General features: G+C 42.0%; 1 protein-coding gene across 7 annotated transcripts in view; it reads left to right on the top strand.

Annotated features, from left to right (window-relative positions):
• The window catches only part of DZANK1 (double zinc ribbon and ankyrin repeat domains 1), a 68,366-nt gene that overhangs the window by 16,693 nt on the left and 32,965 nt on the right, over positions 1-18,708 (top strand). For 6 of the 7 annotated variants that reach the window (XM_036824945.1, XM_036824941.1, XM_036824947.1 and 3 more), the window contains 3 exons: positions 437-522; positions 4,859-4,976; positions 10,531-10,644. In XM_036824945.1, coding sequence (XP_036680840.1) covers positions 437-522; positions 4,859-4,976; positions 10,531-10,644 — 318 coding nt within the window. The remainder of the gene's footprint in view (positions 1-436; positions 523-4,858; positions 4,977-10,530; positions 10,645-18,708) is intronic. The other variant, XM_036824946.1, reaches the window with a different exon arrangement.

The following is an 18,708-nucleotide window of genomic DNA, read 5'->3' on the forward strand; positions in this document are numbered from 1 at the left end:
CCCCAACCCTGCATCAAATACAGTGCCTGGTACAAAGACGATGCTCAAATTAAAATATATCTAAGTGAGTTAAATGTTTCTGGATAACAGCAGATGACTGTTCTCTCAGGTGAGTCCTTTTCCTAGGGATTTAATCTTTGAGAAATATGGATGCTCACTTGGGTTTCTAAATTCTGAAATCTGGTCTGTCTGATGGTAATTCAGATCTCTTTTCTTGTAAACTCTTGTTTTTAATGAAATATACGTGTCTGATGATGAACATCACTTTAATTTTTTAATTAAAATTATTACTTAATAATTCATCATTACTTAAGACTTTCCCCATCATGGTTTTTAAAAGATGGCTGCTGGATATGGTAGGGCAAACCACTGAAATGAACTCTTAATGTAATTTTACTGTACTGTAGCATGATTTTATACATATTCTTAATTTTAGTTCCCTGGTTTTGCACATATAACTGGCCAGAAGAGCTTGACAAGCACAGAGATCATGAGGATTCAAAGGGAGACAGACTTTCTCAAGTAAGTATTGCATTCTCTTTACTGTTTCTTAAGTCCTGCTAAGGCACAGTGTGGTCAAAAAGAATCTGAGGATGGGACATAACAGTGGTATTTGCCCCAACTGTTTTTTATTAAATTTTTACAATATTTAAAGGTTCAAATGACATACAATAAACTGCACTTAAAGAGTACAATTGACATATACATATAATCTTGAAACTGTCACCACAATCAAGAAAATGAACAAATCCATCACCTTCAAAACTGTCCGACATCGCACCCTTTTGAAATCCTCCCAAGTGTCCCTCCCTATCTCCAGGCAACTGTTGGTATGCTTCTTGTCACTGCAGCTTAGTTTGCATTTGATTCCGTATATAAATGGAATGATTCGGTATTTACTCCTTTGCCAGGCTTCTTTCACTCCACCTAATTACTTTGAGGTTCACCCATGTTGTTGCATGCATCAGATGTTTATTTCTTTTTAATGCTGAATAGTATTCCATTGTACGGATACATCACAGTTTATCCTATTTCCTATTGATGTACATCTAGGTTGTTTTCAGTTTGGGGCCGTTACAGATAAAGCTGCTATGAACATGTGTATACAAGTTGTCCTGTGCATATATACTTTCATTTCCCTGAGGTAAATAGCTAGGCGTGGAATGGCTGGGTCATATGGTAGGCATATGTTTAACTTTTTAAGAAAACTGTCAAACTGTTTTCCTAAGAGGTTGTACCATTCTACATTCCCACCAGTAGTGTATGATGTAGGAGAGTTCCAGTCTCCCTACATTTTCACTAACACTTTTATTTTTATTTTTGGCCATTCTAATGAGGTGGTAGTTGTGGTTTTAATTTGCATCTCCCTGGGGGTTGGGAGGGTGGGTGAAATAGGTGAAGGTGGCCAAAAGGCACACACTTTCAGTTGTAAAATAAATAAGTCCTGGGGATGGAACATACAGCATGGTGATGATAGTTCATGATACTGTGTTGCATATTTGAAAGCTGCTAAGCGGGTAGATCTAAGAAGTTCTCAACACAAGAAAAAACATTCTGTAACTATGTATGGTGACGGATGTTAACTAGACGTTGTGGTGATCATTTTGCAGTATATACAATTATTGAATCATTATGTTGTACCCCTGAAACTAATACAATGTTGTATTATTTAAGTCTTCTCTATCTTTACTGATTTTGTCTATTGTTTTATCAATTATTGAGAAAATTATGCTGAAATCTGTGACTATAATTATGAATTTGTCTACTTGTCCTTGTATTTCTGTCAGCTCTTGCTTTATGTACTTTGAAGCTCTATTATTAAATATATATAAACCTCTTGGAATCTTATGTCCTGTTGCTGAATTTACCCCTTTATCATTACAGAATACCTTTTTTAAAAAAAATTAATTTTTATTGGAGTAGAGTTGATTTACAATGTTGTGTTAGTTTCTGCTGTACAGCAAAGTGAATCAGTTATACATATACATATATCCACTCTTTTTTGGATTCTATTCCCATACAGGTCATTACAGAGTATTGAGTAGAGTTCCCTGTGCTATACAGTAGGTTCTTATTAGGTATATATTTTAAATAATAGTAGTTGGTATATGTCAATCCCAATCTCCCAATTTATCCCTCCTCCCCCCTGAAATAACCTTTTTTAACCCTGATAATATTTTTTGCTCAGAAATCAAATTTGTCTGATATTAAAATAGCCATTACTGCTTTCTTTTGATTAGTATTTGTGTGACGTATCTTTTTTCATCCTTTTATTTTTAACCTATTTGTGTTTCTCTATTTAAAGCTGGTTTCTTTTAAGCAGCATATATAATCAGGTCTTGCTTTTAAAAAATCTAACAATCTCTGCACTTTAGTTGGGCTGTTGAGAGTATTTATGTTTATTCTGATTATTGGTATGTTTGAATTTGTCAGCTGTCATGCTATTTGTTTTCTGTTTGTCTTATCTATTCTTTGTTGCCTCCCCCCTTTTTTTTTGGCTTACTTTTGGATTAATTGGGTATGTTTTATGATTTTATTTTATTTTGTATCCTTTGTTGGCTTATTAGCTATAAGTTTTCTTCTTAGTGGTTGCTTTAGGGTTTATAGCACACATTTTTAACTTATTACAATCTGTCTTCAAGTAGTATCATGCCACTTCATTTATAGCCTAAGAACCTTATGACAGTATACTTCCAATAACCGGATAACTACAGCCTTTGTGCTCTTGTGGTCATTTATTTTACTTCTACAAATATTATGAACCCCACAACACATTACTACTTTTATTTGAAATAATCAATTATTTTTTACAGTCCTTTATACTTCTATTGTGATAAAATATACATAAATAAAATTTACCACTTTAACAATTTTTAAGTGTACAATTCAGTGCGTTAAGTACATTCACAGTGTTGGGCCAGCATCACCACCGTCTATTTCCAGAACTTTTTCATCATCCCAAACAGTACTCAGCTCCCATTAAACAATAACTCCCCGTCCCCCTATCCCTCCAGCACCTGGTAATCTCTGTTATATTTTCTGTTTCTATGAATTTGCCTGTTCTAGTAACCTCATGTAAGTGGAATCAGACAATATTTAACCTTTTGTGTCTTATTTCACTAGCATAATATTTTCAAGGTTCATCCATGTTGTAGCATGTATCAGAATTTCATTCCATATTAAAGGTAAAAAACATTCCATTGTATATATATATATACTGCATTTTATTTATCCATTCATCTGTTGATAGACATTTGAATTGTTTCCACCTTTTGACTATTATGAATAATGCTGCTATAAACATTGGTGTACAGGCATCTCTTTTGAGTCCCTACTTTCAATTCTTTTGGGTATTTACCTAGGACTGAAATTTTTGGATTATGTGGTAATTTTATGTCTAACTTTTTGAGGAACTGCTAAACTGCTTTCCGCAGCAGCTGCATACTTTACTTTCCCACCAGAAATGTTCAAGGGTTTCAATTTCTCCACATCCTCACCAGTACTTATTTTCTGTTTTTCTAATAGTCATCCTGACAGGTGTAAAGTAGTATTTCATTGTGGTTTCGATTTGCATTTCCCTAATGGCAAGTGATGTTGGGCATCTTCTTTGGAGTAATGTCTATTCAAGTCCTTTGCCCATTTTTGAATTGGGTTGTTTGTTTTTTGGTGTTAGTTGCAAGAATATTTTACGTATCTTGGATATTAATCCCTTATCAGATATATGATTTATAAATATTTTCTCCCATCTGTAGGTTGTCTTTTCAGTCTTGATAGTATTTTTTGATATTCAAATTTTTATGAAGTTCAATTTATCTATTTCTTTTGTTGCCTGTGCTTTTGGGATCACATCCAAGAAATCATGGCCAAATCCAGTGTCATGAAGCTTTTTTCTTATGTGTCCTTCTGGGAGATTTATAAATTTACCTCTTACATTTAGGTCTTTGGTCCATTTTGTATTAGTTTTTGTATATGGCATAAGGTATCAATCAGTCCAACCTCATTCTTTTTCATGTCACTATCCGGTTTGCCCAGCACCATTGTTGAAAAGACTATCCTTTCCCCAAGTGGACTCAACTACAAAGGCTAGTGATTGTTGAGAGGCCATGGTAGAGACTGGTGCAGGCAACCAAGCCATCCAGAGCACAGTATGCAAACGTCATAGATGCTGAGCAGTTCAGTTAGGTCACAGGATCGGGGCCCCAACCTGCCTGGAAATGCCTGGCAGCAGCAGTGTTATTCACAGGGGAGCCCGGTTCCTGGAGTCCTTTCACTTTGGCTGATATCCAGAACCAGGTAGGTGGGTGAGGGCTGAAGGATGGGACCCAGCTGCCTAGGAAATGGGGCCAGACGTTGCTGGGGCAGAGCCTCGGACTCCGCCCAGGTGAGTGAAGATAAAGGCAGGGCCTGACTGACAGTGACTCCAGAGTGCCAGGTCAGAGGACCTCTCGCTGAGGCTGGGCTCAGTGCTCAGGTGGGGAGTCAGCAAAGTGCAGCGTGGACATTCCTGGAATTCCCACAGCTCACCCTCACACACGCCAGATCCAAGGTGATGGGACGACTGGGGCCCCACTTGGGAACTGGGGTCAAGGCGGCTGATAAACTGCTGCCGCGGCCGGGAAGTGAGATGGGCCTGGCCTGCAGGTGAAGGGCACCATCGGTCCCAGCTGTACGGCCACTTTGTAATAAAATGACTAGAGAAGCATCTCCCATCTTGAACTTGTTCCACAGGCTTTGAGTGTGTTCTGCTTTCTGTTTTATTTTATTCAAAAAAACGTTTGAATGCTTGTCAAGATTGACACTTGACTTCTCAATGTACACTCCTCAGAACATGGCCAGTCAGGACCCTCTTCTGTTGCAGGTGTGCCCACTGCCTTGTGCCCCGCCCGTCTGACCCCTTTGCCCGCTACTGTCTAGAATGTGGCTCTTCTGTCCCGCCCATATTTGGCTGTCGTCTCCCACCCCCAGAAGGAGCTCAGGTGAGCAGCAGAATCCTAAAATCTTCTTCCATTGGTTTATCTGATCTTTGTTTGCAGCAGGAGCAGAGCACTTGGCACACGTGAACCACAAACATAAATACTTGTTGAAAAAATTACTGGCAAGTGAATCTTGTACTATCCAGACTCCTACTTAGGAATGAAAAACTTGTTTGCAATGCCATTTCTTTTGTGTGGCCTTGAAGAAGCATAGGCTCAGAAAAAGACTGAAATCTTTTTATTTCAATGATTCACATATGGATAAATACATGTTTCCTACTTATATGATATTTCTATTCATAACCTGGGGACAATAAGGAAATATATTCTAGAAATAAATGACCAGGGGTACTAACTACAAGTCTGTATATCCATAGGATACTTCATTCTGTCCAAAGAAGCTGTTTATATAAGCTATAGATTGATCAGTATATCTAAATTTAAAAGTTTTAGCTAAGTGTAGATAATAATTTATATTATCCTACCATTAAGTTTGTAGTTAGTTAGAAAACATACTTGGCTTACTAAAAATCAAAACCTTCACCAAAATGTGTTCATCTTTTATGCACGTGATACTTTGGGGGTTTTTTGGACAAAGGTTTACAAAATGATATAAAAGGATCTGTGAAGTTGACTGAAAATGACCATTTAAAAAAGATAGTCCCTGAGAAAAAGTCACTATTCAATAAATTCAAAGTCCAGAGTTTTAGGATTGAGTTATGCATTTAAGCAAGTGGCCAGATACTAAATGGATATGCTGTAGAAGTCAGTTTACTTCCATGATATATTTTGAACACCTTGTAAAAGATGGTACAGCAAATAAAACATGAACAGGTCTCATTGGTTTGAATTTTCCCTGCTTATATTCGTTGGTGCGATGTCAAAGTTATTTTTTACTGGCCTGCAAACAGATTTTCAAGACTTTCTTTGTTGTTACAGGGAGAAAAGGTTATCAGGGATTATAAATATTCAAAATGATGACATTTGCAACATCTATACTGCCTGTAAATGATATTTATTAACGTGCTCTAATGTATAAACAGCTTTGTAATTTGACCTATTGAGTTCTTATTGTGTCCTGCTCTCAGCTGGGTTTCTGGTACTCAAAGGGACAATCCTACTCCTAGGATCCCATACCCAAGACACTCAGGGTCTCATTAGAGAGATGCAGAGGGGTGCCTCTTCATCCTGCCTTGTGGATTTCTCCGTTGCCAGCTGGCTTGATGTTAACTTTCGTCAGTAGAGGCTCATTGCTGGGAGGGACACTGCAGGAGAGTGGTCTTGACTCCTCATCCTGTTTCTGCTGTGCTTCCCTCTCCCTGTGCTCTGACGGTGCTCAGCTAACCTGCAGGACACCTGGTTGTGCTGAACCCCGGTGAACTGCATGGCATCTCATGAACAGCTTCTCAGTGGGCTCCACGGGTACCCAGCCAGCTTCCAGAAAGTCTCTCAGGCATCCCAGGGGGCAGTTTCCCAGCACGTTTCATCAGCAGCCTGCACGTGGCTTCCCAGCAGGTCCTGCCAGCTCCCCGGGGGGAGAGTCCTCATGAGTGTCACAGGATCCCACCTGCTCTGGGGCCAGCTCTGGTCTGTGTCACCCCAGTGAACTTCTCTGCCATCCAGTGGGTGACAGCCACACCCAGTTCAGTAAGTGCCTCTTCCAGATTCGATCCTCTTCGGGTCCTCTGCCTCAGCCGGAGCAGCAGTGGCTCTCCCCATCCTGGGTAGTCCTGTATCCTTTAGAGTTCGCTTTACCCGCTAGTAGTTAGTCCTGTTATTAGTTAATAACTATTTATATTAAACTTTCCCGGTTTAAATTACCCTGAGGTTTCTGTCTCCTGACTGGACTTTGACTGATACAGAGTTGGTACCAGGAGCGGCCCCAGGAACTAGACTTGCAAAGAAGGGGTTTGGGAAGTGGTTTGGTCCTTCCCTTTGCTCGGGAGCAGTGCTGAGCTCCTTGCCCATGGGAAACAGGATACTAGTAATTCATAGCATGAAGTGGCATCACAATAAATCAAGCTATCACATGGGTCTGGTACTGAGGAAGCATCACCTAAAGCAAGCCTCTTGGGTGGCCAGGTGGCCGCTGCACTTGACAGTTGTGGCAGCAATGATGATACCAGGGCTGTGGTGTGGACAGTTCTCCTGAGCACCTGGGAGCATCACAGAAACCGACAAGCTCAGGACCTTTCACTCATAATCCAAGAACCAGAGTGCTCCCATGGCAGCCCCAAAAGAACCTGTTTCTTGTAGCTCCAGGGATTTGCTGCTGAAAGCAAACACAAACTTTAGTTGAATATGTTGGTGAGTTACAGCATAAGCTGAATTCACTTTATCACCACATTTCTTTTGTGAAAGTTCGGGTTTGTATTGGGACAGAACAGGATCCTGAAACTGGGAATGGAGATGTTGGCTTGGACCCAGATGAAACGCACATTCTTGATTCCCTAAATTACTCTGCAGTGGATGAGCTGGCCCTCCTGTCTGAGGATGCTAGCCTTCCTTTCCTCGAAATCTCTGTGATAACCTCGCCTGGGGCAGTGGCCTTGAAGGGGGATGTGTATTCTCATCAAGACTCACCATAGCCATCCTGTAGCATGACTACAGTCCAACCCCAGCTGCTCTAGAGGGACAGGTGTACTCTGTGATCCAGGACAAAAAGCTTACACGTGAAAAGAAGAGCACAGTTTTGCTAACGTATATTGGCAGAATCTTGGGGGACAAGTCTGGGAGTGGATTTTAAATGAGGGCAGAATATAACACTAAGTTGGGCCAAATTCACTGATATGCATGCCTCTTTTATAGATTCTGGATTGATTTAATATGTTAGCTAATGAAGCTGGCGGTGGCTCCAGCTGCTTTTTGGGTTGGCTGACTAAAACTTGGACTCAGTAGTAGCCTATGGTTAGTGAGACTCGATGCTAGGTCTTTCCTGATATCATGTTGGAGTAGGTTTGTCAGGTGTGTCCTGTGTGCCCCCAACTCTCACCTGCATTTCACAAGAAGGCCCGGAAGGCACGTCCTTCACTAAGGCATAGAGTGAGGAATACATATTAGTGAAGGAGCGCCTGCATCCTTGAAAAGTTCCATGGCTGCTTTCCTTGGAGGCCAGACGTGATCATGGGGCGATGCCACTCTTGAGATGGGCTCCCTGATTTCAGGGAGCTAACGGGATTCCAGAGGTCAAGTGGCAGCACTTAACTGCCAAAGACAAGGTGGGCACATCTACTGTAAAAGACTGCAGCAACATATCAGTAATCAGAATCTGATCGTGGTCTTCCTAAGAATGAAACAGATGGGCAGCCTACTAGTGTCTTGCTTGGTTTATATAATAGAAAAAAAAAAAATCACATGTTTTGTAGCCAAATACGGGACTTGAGCCACCACAGTGGAACATCCAAGGGTGTCACCCAGTTTCAAGACTTAAGTCGATTTGCAAACCCACAGCTCCCTAACTGAAGGGCGGCTGGGTGTCCTTGAGGATGGACCCTACATCATTGCAAGTACATGTCATAAGTCATCCTTGAAGCCTTCTCCAGAGGGACCTGTGCCTTGAGGAAAAGGAAATGTCTAAACCTTTGGGGGATTACTAGATACTAGCTCTGAGTTGATGCTGATCCTTAGACTTCCAAAATGCCACTGTGGTCCACCGGTAAAAGTTGGGGCTTAGAGTCGTCAGGTGATAGATGGAGCCTTATCTTAAGGCTGACTCATAGTTTTTGCTTCATGTATTCTGGGGACTTGTTGTTATGTTCATGTACACTTATAATTGCTGTGTCTTCCTGATTTATTGACCATTTCATCATCACAAAATGTCTCTCTTTGTCTCTAGGATTATTTCTTGTTTTTAAAGTCCTTTTTTCCTGATATTTATGCAGTCACTCTAGCTCCCTTACCCTTACTATTTCCATTATATACCTTTCTCTATACTTGTATTTTCAACCTATTTGTATCTTTGAATCTAAGGCATGTCTCTAGTCGGGCATACCTCTCGTTTTTTTATCCCATCTGACAGTCTCTGCCTTTTGAATGTGGTGTTATTGTCTATTCACATTTAATGTCTTTAATGATATGGTTGGATTTACATATGCTGTTTTGCTGTTTGTTTTCTATTTGTCTCACGTCTTTTTTGTTCCTCTGTTCCTCTTTTGCTTCCTTCTTTTGTGTTAAATAAATAATTTTTAGTATGCCATTTTCATTCCTATATTTCCTTTTTTTTTTTTTTTTTTACTATTTTAAAAAGTTCCTTTCTTTTTAAAAGTTATTTTCTAAGAGAACACTAGGGATTACAACATACTCCTTAATTTCTCACAGTCTATTTCAGAATAATTTAACTTAAATCCAGTAATACACAGAAGCTTTGCTCCAATATATCTTCTTTTCCTCCCCTCAGAGACAATTTCTATTGACTGTTTCCCGTGAGTACTGGTCACACTTCCTTGTTTTTTGCACATCTCACAATTTTTTCTCGAATTTTGGACATTTTAGATAGTGTAATAAGTCTGGATTCTGACTTTTTCTCCTTGTGTTGTTGTTTTGGTTTTTTTGTTTGTTTACTTGGATTAACTCTTTCAAGCCTGTCTTCCCTGCAGTTTTCAGCCACTACTATCAGGTTTTTCCCCTTGTTTTATTTTTAAGCCTGGGATCAGCCCTGGGTGTGCATAGCTTAGAGTTCAACTGAAGGTTGGCCAGAAGTTGTGCTCAAACACCTTGGTCCTCCAAGGCTTCCAGTCTCTGCTGAGGGATCTGTTGTGGGCTGGGCAGAACATTCAAACTTCAGGCTGTTTTCAGGTCTGCCCCAGCTCTTACTTTATGCTGAGCTCTCTTGTATCTTCATGTGCAGCCAAGGATGTGTGGGTGGCTTGGACCCTCTTAGGTCTAACGCTGCACATGCGAACATCCTCCAGTCAACTGAGGGTGTGGGAGGAGTTTATCAAGCCCCCTAGAGATGACCTACCTTCTGGAACTCCCCATCAAGTCCCTGGCTAGTTGCTGGTTCATCAGTTGCCCCAAACAGGACCGTGAGCTCAGGCTAGTGGATCCACTGTCCTCGCTGTTTGCTTGCCACTGAGATCATCACGTTAACTGTGCTCCAAATCACACGATCCCTGCCCGTCAGCAGCCGCGAAGCTGCTGCTTTTCACAGCCCTCCCTGCTCTGTGGAGCTTCCACGCTGACAGAGCTGGAGGAGGATGGGGACAGCCCAAGCAAGACCCAACAGACATGTGGTGTCCTTGCCCGAAGTTCACTACTTTTCAGTTTGTTGTCTGTCTTTGGTTGACTTTCAGAATTTTTTAAGTTTTACCCACCTTTATAATTGCTTTTTGGAGAGAAGATGTGTCGATTTCCTCACTCCATCATGCTGTAAGCTATTTTTTCTTTTCTTTACACCTCTCTTTTCTACAATAAACATGTTTTTACTTTAATAGGAAAGAAATAAGAATAAAAGTGGTAATTATTTAAAAGAAATTTTTACAAAAGCAAATTAAACCTTACATTTTAAGATCTACTTATACCTTCAGTTTTTGCCAACCTGACCTCTTTCTTTGTGCAGATGGGCTTATGTGCAGAATGTGAAAACCTGGTGCCCATGAATACGCCCATCTGTGTGGTCTGTGAGGCTCCTCTCGCTCCACAGCTGCAGCCACAGGCCAACCCCCGCTTGAAGGTAATGAAATGTGAATCTGTAAAAGTGTGAATAAAACACCTAGAAATTAATGTTCGAACCATTAAACATCTTTCTTCAGCTGATGGAATTGGCTAACAATTGATAAGCTAATACCTGTGAACAAAATCCACTCTCATTTTTGGAAAGGCATCTGCCCAAGAGTTTAACTTGCCAGTAGGATCTAAATATCAAGAGATACACAGAAATGTGTTCCCTGAACATGGATTTGGAGGACAAATTGCACTGCAGCTAACACAGACCGTTGTTTACTTCATATATTTAAACTCGAACATTGTAATTAATATTGACTCTTCATCTTGTCCTTAAAGTCACTTCATGTTTTCGTTTGCTTTGTTTGATTATCGGTCTCTATTACGTAAAAAAGAAGGATTACAGCTAGTCACATGGATGAAAAAGTTAAGTATCATCATGAACATTAAAAAAATCTTGTTAGACAAATGACGTCATGCCATGAAAATTTTTTTGGTAGAATTATTGAACATACAGCTGTATCTTTTCTCCATTTTTCAATTTATGGTCCCATTCACCTCCTTTTTACTTGACCTCAAGTAAAGGTCACTAGAGGATGAAATAGACTTAATAAAGATAACTTTGGGGATTAAAAAAGCAAGAATTTTTATCAGTAAGGGAAGTGCGTGGACTTAACGTACAATTAGAACTGTAACACTCCGAAAATGACCTTGTGGAGTCTACGTGGGCAAAGTTTATGAGAGAAAAGGTAAGTCCACTTTTTCTTGCATGTCCCAGCTCCCCTTCACTGTGAAAAAAATGTTCAAAAGTATCCCAGGCTAAGTAAACCTTCAGAAGTGAGATTTTGAAGAACTGGCTGGGCCAAAGTCAGGTAGATGAAAATTTACTAATCTTTTTGTTTGATGACTATTTTCAATCTTTTTTTTTTTTTGATTTATTTATTTATTTATTTTTTGGCTGTGTTGGGTCTTCGTTTCTGTGCGAGGGCTTTCTCTAGTTGCGGCGAGTGGGGGCCACTCTTCATCGCGGTGCGCGGGCCTCTCACTATCGCGGCCTCTCTTGTTGCGGAGCACAGGCTCCAGACGCGCAGGCTCAGTAATTGTGGCTCATGGGCCTAGTTGCTCCGCGGCATGTGGGATCTTCCCAGACCAGGGCTCGAACCCGTGTCCCCTGCATTGGGAGGCAGATTCTCAACGACTGCGCCACCAGGGAAGCCCCACTATTTTCAATCTTAAGAAACTTTAGAAGTCACTGCAGGAAGCCACCATGCAGCCCTGGAGGCCTGTCTCCAAACTTCTTATACATGAGAGTGAGACACCAGCTTCTCTCTTGTTTAAGTCACCATGATTTTGGCTGTTCTGTCAATCACAGCAGCACCGGTTCTCACTAATATTTACATTATCCAGGATATTTGAAGATAATATCATTTCCAACCCTTTGAACCATTCAAAACAGGAGGAATAGGGGTAAGTGTTGGCTGAGAGCCAAGTTCAGTATATATCATGCCACCTTCAGCATTTGAAACCCAGAGTTCTTCCCATGTTGTGGAAAGACAGGGGGTACAAAGGTATAAGTAAGTCCTCTGTTGATGATAAACGTAGGACTTCTATAGTGATTAGGAGCGTCAAATCCAGGAGTGACCCCCTTTTTTTTTTTTTTTTTTTTTTTTTTTTTGCCTTCTCTCTTTTTTTTTAACATCCCTATTGGGGTATAATTGCTTTACAATATTGTGTTAGTTTCTGCTGTATAACAAAGTGAATCAGCTATATGCATACATATATCCCCATATCCCCTCCCTCTTGCATCTCCCTCCCACCCTCCCTCCCTATCCCATCCCTCTAGGTGGTCACAAAGCACCGAGCTGATCTCCCTGTGCTGTGCAGCTGCTTCCCACTAGCTATCTATTTTACATTTGGTAGTATATATGTCAGTGCTACTCTCTCACTTCGTCCCAGCTTACCCTTCCCCCTCTCCATGTCCTCAAGTCCATTCTCTACGTCTGCGTCTTTATTCCTGAGAGTGACCCCTTTTTAAAGTACAGTTCTGATGAGAGAGAGACAATCACTTGAAACTGATTTCTACTCTATCAATGGGCCAAAGGCAGAACATATACCTTATAATGAGGAAATCAACTGATAATTCAAAGATGAAATTTAGAAAATCAAGCCTATTTGACTTCTGATGTTGAGTTTTCAAAGGGAATCATGAAATTACTGAGTACCCAAGCTTCACATTAGCTAAAAATGCCTCAAATAGGCACAGCTTCAATAAAGGGCTCTCTGAAACATTAACTTTCTCAAGATCTGAGGAAATAATGATTTAGGGTACATTTATCATTATCTCCAGAAGTGAGAATCTCATGACCATTTCTGTTGGCACGGTGTTTTTTTCCCTGGTGTTTTGTCTGTTTTAACATTGGACTCGTACGATTTACTATTGTTTTTAATAAAGACATGACTTCAACAGCTGTACGTCTTATACTATTAGTTATACTGCTTTAGTTGTGCTGCTTTTACCAAAGCATTTGGGTCACTCTTGGCACTCCATCCTCTTCTTTTTTGTGTACTTTACCACGTACACAATACATTCTGCACCCTAAGAATTTACTGGAATAAGTCTGAGCTCCCAGCAGTGCCAGGTGGCACAGGCAATGGTGTGAGCCTGAGAAGCAGTCGCTGGACACCTGCTCTAGGGTCACTGAACAGGGACGATTAGGGGAAGGAGCCTGAGGAAGGAGCGAGGTCCCCAGGCAGCTGGCATCCCTCACCAAGGCGCAGCCATGAACCTTCCTTCAGGTTCACCCAGTTTCTCTGGGTTCCACCTTGCCCCTCCCGTGCCAGCCCTCAGGTACTGAGGAGCTTTTTCAAAGGCACCTTTTGATGTGGCTTTACCAGCTGCTGCTTCCCGGACCACCCTCTAGGGCTCTGCTCACTGCATTCCCCGGGCTGTGACCCCTGCACCCACTGCCCCAGTGATCTGGGCCCCCGCTTGCCGTGGTGGCAGGGGGCACAGAGGAGGATTCGTCAGCTCTTGTCGGGGGCCAGGGCCAGGGATAGCTTTGAAGAGGGGGTGTCATCTGAACAGAAGTTGTAGGAGGCGCAGGCATTTGCCATATGGAGGGTTAAAAGCAAGGACGGCTTTTAATCAGACTTGATTTTTAGAGAGACCTTTGTCACCGTAACATCTGATCTGGTGGGAAATGCCTGATTTTTACGACAGGACATTCAGTATTGCTGCTACACACAGAAGGACCCTGGTTGGAAATCTTCATCCCAGTGGCTTTCCCAGATGTTACAAGGGCGACAGATTTTTAGATCACATTCTCACCCAGAGAGCCTCCTCTAAGGTCAGTGGGAACACCTGTGTAAGCTGCTCACGGAAGCCAACGTGCCTTCCCTCCCCAAAGCGCCAGCAAGGCCAGTTGATGCCTCCCTCCCATTTCTAGATTGGTCTCCATCTCACTCCACAAAGTGCACAAAGCACCATTGGGCCTCTTCCTGCTGTGATGCAGACAGACCCACCCGCTGTGGCAGGCTTCTCTGTGTTGATGTAAAGCCCTTGTCAACGCTGAGGAATTTTGCTGCATCAGATACTTTTTTCTACTGCCAGGATTAGAAGATATAGTAGCAGGAGTTTCTTCTTTTATCCTCTGGCCTGTATTTCAGAATAGGAGAGGATTTTATGTTTTTTTAAATTTTCTAATTTTCAGTAACACGTGAAATAGTCCAAAGATACACAATGAAGTGTGTAATTTCCCCACCCCACCTCTATTTCTTTTTTTTTCTTTTTTTTTTTTAAATTTATTTATTTTTGTTTTTGGCTGCGTTGGGTCTTTGCTGCTGTGTATGGACTTTCTCTAGTTGTGGCGTGCAGGGGCTACTCTTTGTTGCAGTGCGTGGGCTTCTCATTGCGGTGACTTCTCTTGTTGTGGAGCACGGGCTCTAGGCGCATGGGCTTCAGTAGTTGTGGCGCACGGGCTTAGTTGCTCCGTGGCATGTGGGATCTTCCTGGACCAGGGATTGAACCCGTGTCCCCTGCATTGGCAGGCGGATTCTTAACCACTGTGCCACCAGGGAAGCCCCCCACCTCTATTTCTATCCCCTGAAATAACCAATGACAGCAGCTTAGTGAGTGTCCTTCTATGTATTTTTCTAGATGCACAGAAACATATTTATGTATATTCACACATTTAAATTTGGTTTTGTTTGTTTGCCTCTTCCTGCCTCCCTCTCTCCCTTTTCTTTCTTTTTATTTTTAAATAAATAAATTTATTTATTTATTTATTTATTTATGGCTGTGTTGGGTCTTCATTGCTGCCCACGGGCTTTCTCTAGTTGCGGAGAGTGGGGGCTACTCTTCGTTGCAGTGCGCGGGCTTCCATTGTGGTGGCTTCTCCTTGTTGCAGAGCACAGGCTCTAAGCACACGGGCTTCAGTAGTTGTGGCTCGCGGGCTCTAGAGTGCAGGCTCAGTAGTTGTGGCTCACAGGCTTAGTTTCTCCAAGGCATGTGGGATATTCCCAGAGCAGGGCTCGAACTTGTGTCCCCTGCATTGGCAGGTGGATTCTTAACCACTGCGCCACCAGGGAAGTCCCTCTTTCGTTCTTTCTTTCTTTCTCTCTTTTACAAAAAACAAAGGCATCCCTTTGGCCATTTTCTACAGTTGAAAACTAATGTCAGCATCTCCCCTTTCACCAGGACACATGAACTCTTTTAGAAAGAGACCTTCAGCTTCCTTCTGGCTCTAACTAGCAACACATGTTTTACCTCCAGGACTCCCCTTGTGTCTGGGGTTCCTGGAATCTGTGAGGCTTAGGGCTGGGATCCTCGTGAAGTCATTACTCTGAAAGAGATCTGGTGACTCACACAGCAAGGGCACAGGTACCTCCTATGAGACCCCAGCCCCTCGCCCAATGATTCAGGGCTAATGCCAGTGTAACCACAGCTCTGTGTCAAGTTGACCTTGGCATCTTACAAAATCCGCTTTGAGATTAAGTTTGCCACTACCTACTGGTTTGTGTCAATTAAAGCTTATCATTTGGGAGATTAGAAAATTGTTCTCATCTTCCAGCTGCTTTGTAAGGAAAAGTTTTACCCCAGTGACTAAGCCAGGTCCACGAAATTGCTTGGAACCGTTCAACTGGTCATTGTGTTGCCAATGCTGTGGGTGTGGCAGCAAATGAGGGTATTGGCTTTTTATAAAGTGCTTGTTGTAAATGTTTAGGATCCTCATTAAGGCTGTCTGGTGGTGGCCTGAGTCCCACATCGTCCCTACGGACATACATGAATCTGTGATGTAGTGATTGTGATACAAGGTTTTTATCTGTGGGTCATGGTCACTGCTCTTCAAGAAGTGAGCCACGTGGTGTCAAAAAGCCACCCCAGAAACCATGAGGAAAGCCTGTCGACCAAGAAGGCTGTGCTTACTGGACCTCATACAGTGAGATAAACCACCACTTTGACCATCTTAGCAGCATCTCAGAAGAGAGAAGATGGGGAAGGGTATTTATAGGGTTTCAGTACTACGGTTGGGCGATTTTAAAGAGAATTTGACAGGAATGCAGCCTAAGGTAAACTGTGAACTTTGGGAGATGAGGATGTGCCGGTGTAGGTTCATTGGTTGTGACAAATGCACCATCTGGTGCGGGATGTTCATAGTGGGGGGTTGTGTGTGTGGACAGGGGTGTATATGGGAACTCCCTGTAATGTCTGCTCAGTTTTGACGTGGACCTTAAACTGCTCTAAAAAACAAAGATTATTAAATTCAAAAAAATTTTTTTTTGAATTTTACTTTATTTTTTTATACAGCAGGTTCTTATTAGTTATCTATTTTATACATGTTAATATATGTATATATGTCAATCCCAATCTCCCAATTCATCGCACCACCACCACCACCCCCGCTGCTTTCCCCCCTTGGTGTCCATACGTTTGTTCTCTATGTCTGTATCTCTATTTCTGCCCTGCAAACCGGTTCATCTGTACCATTTTTCTAGGTTCCACATATATGCATTAATATACGATACTTGTTTTTCTCTTTCTGACTTACTTCACTCTGTTTAAAGAGAGTTTTGCAAGGCAGTATTGGGATTGGGCAGAGTTAGTTTGGATTGGGCAGAGTTATGTCATGCTAGTTGTTTTTTCTTTTAATAAATTTATTTATTTTAGGCTGCATCGGGTCTTTGTTGCTATGTGCAGACTTTCTCTAGTTGCGGTGAGCAGGGGCTACACTTTGTTGCGGTGCATGGGCTTCTCACTGTGGTGGCTTCTCTTGTTGTGGAGCACGGGCTCTAGGCATGCGGGCTTCAGTAGTTGTGGCACGCGGGCTCAGTAGTTGTGGTTTGCGGGCTCTAGAACGCAGGCTCAGTAGTTGTGGCGCACGGGCTTAGATGCTCCGCGGCATGTGGCATCTTCCTGGACCAGGGCTCGAGCCCATATCCCCTGCATTGGCAGGCGGGTTCTTAACCACTGAGCCACCAAGGAAACCCCTATCATGCTAGTTTTCATTATTTATTTATTTATTTATTTTCATAAAAATTTCATCTTTAAGGTGGTGATTTTGATATACATATATAGAGTGAAATGATTATTTCAGTCAAGCTAATTAACATATCCATCTTTGTATACTGGAAATTTGCTAAGAGAGTAGATTCCAGGTGCTCTCACCACACACACACAAACACACACACACACGTACACAAATGGCAGCTATGGAGGACATACTAGTTTTATTTATTTTTTTACTTTTTAAAAGTTTACCTATTTATTTATTTATTTATTTATTTATTGGGTTGCACCAGATCTTAGTTGCAGCACATGGGCTCCTTGGTTGTGGCGAAGTCTTAGTTGCGGCATGCGAAGTCTTAGTTGCGGCATGCATGTGGGATCTAGTTCCCTGACCAGGGATCGAACCTGGGCCCCCTGTATTGGGTGTGTGGAGTCTTATCTTCTGAGCCACCAGGGAAGTCCCAGGACATACTAGTTTTAGATTGTGGGCCCTGCAAATTGAGGGCCGTTGGACTTAATAAGTAAGCAGTTTTGCTTAGTTTATAGTTTTCTCTTTCTAGAATATTTCCTGCACCAAACAGATGGATTATTTTCATTTGCTCTCACTGTATTTTAACTGAGGGACAGGAAATTTGTTTCACTTCTCAGTGGATTCTACCAGATCAGGAAGATCACTGCCTTAAATCTCACAGAAAAGCTCTGATGATTGCAGATTACAATGCTTTGGGGACCTTAAGCAACTGGGAAGAAAGCTGGAACCAGGGGGTGTCAGGACCCACGGAGAGCAAGTCTATGGTTCTCTGCCATTTTGAGGAGCAGTGAGTCGGCCTCTGCCCTTGAGGCGTTCTCTGGGCTGGGAACTGTGGTTTCCCGAGCTGGCTCTGGTTCCTAGGAAGACCTTGGGGTCTTTTACGTAAGTGGGACTTGAGGAAGACTTGGAAAGGACAGGGGGATTCTGCAGAATAGTCCAGTGACTAAACAGATGTTAGTTACCAACCTCCCATGGCCGAACTCTGGCTAGGCTGCGTTAACCATCTTTTCTTTTTCTCTTGTTGTTTTCTGTATTGCAACTTATCCCCAGGTTCCTGACTCAGAAGGTTGAACTTATGACCCATTTTCTAAGACGGTCTTTTAACTTTTCCATTTCTAAGTGAGAAACTACAGAGCAAATCTAAATTCACATTTAATATAAAGCCCCGTGGGGTAGACCCCAGGCCAAGAACTAGGTTACTTGTAAACATATACTCTTTTGCTGGTCTTGGGCCTTCCTGTTTATTGTTGAAGCCAGGAGATGGAGCCTACCAAGTAGTACAGTTTCCACAATGAAAAAAATAATAACTCAGAAGCAGTGCAACATAGTCAATTTGCCTTCCCTAAGGCCACACGAATACTCTTTTTCAGTTTTTTCATTTTGGGGTTTGTTTCTTTCAAAACTATGTTCGTTTGTCTGACACTATTTATGTTGTAGTAATTCCTAAATCCTAAATCCAATTTCAGGGTCTGGGTGTTAGTACAGGGTCTCTACCTGGCTGATCGGCTGGAAAGACTGCTTAATGATTTCCTTGCAGA

Source organism: Balaenoptera musculus, chromosome 15 (assembly GCF_009873245.2).
Source record: "Balaenoptera musculus isolate JJ_BM4_2016_0621 chromosome 15, mBalMus1.pri.v3, whole genome shotgun sequence".
Lineage (NCBI taxonomy): Eukaryota > Metazoa > Chordata > Mammalia > Artiodactyla > Balaenopteridae > Balaenoptera > Balaenoptera musculus.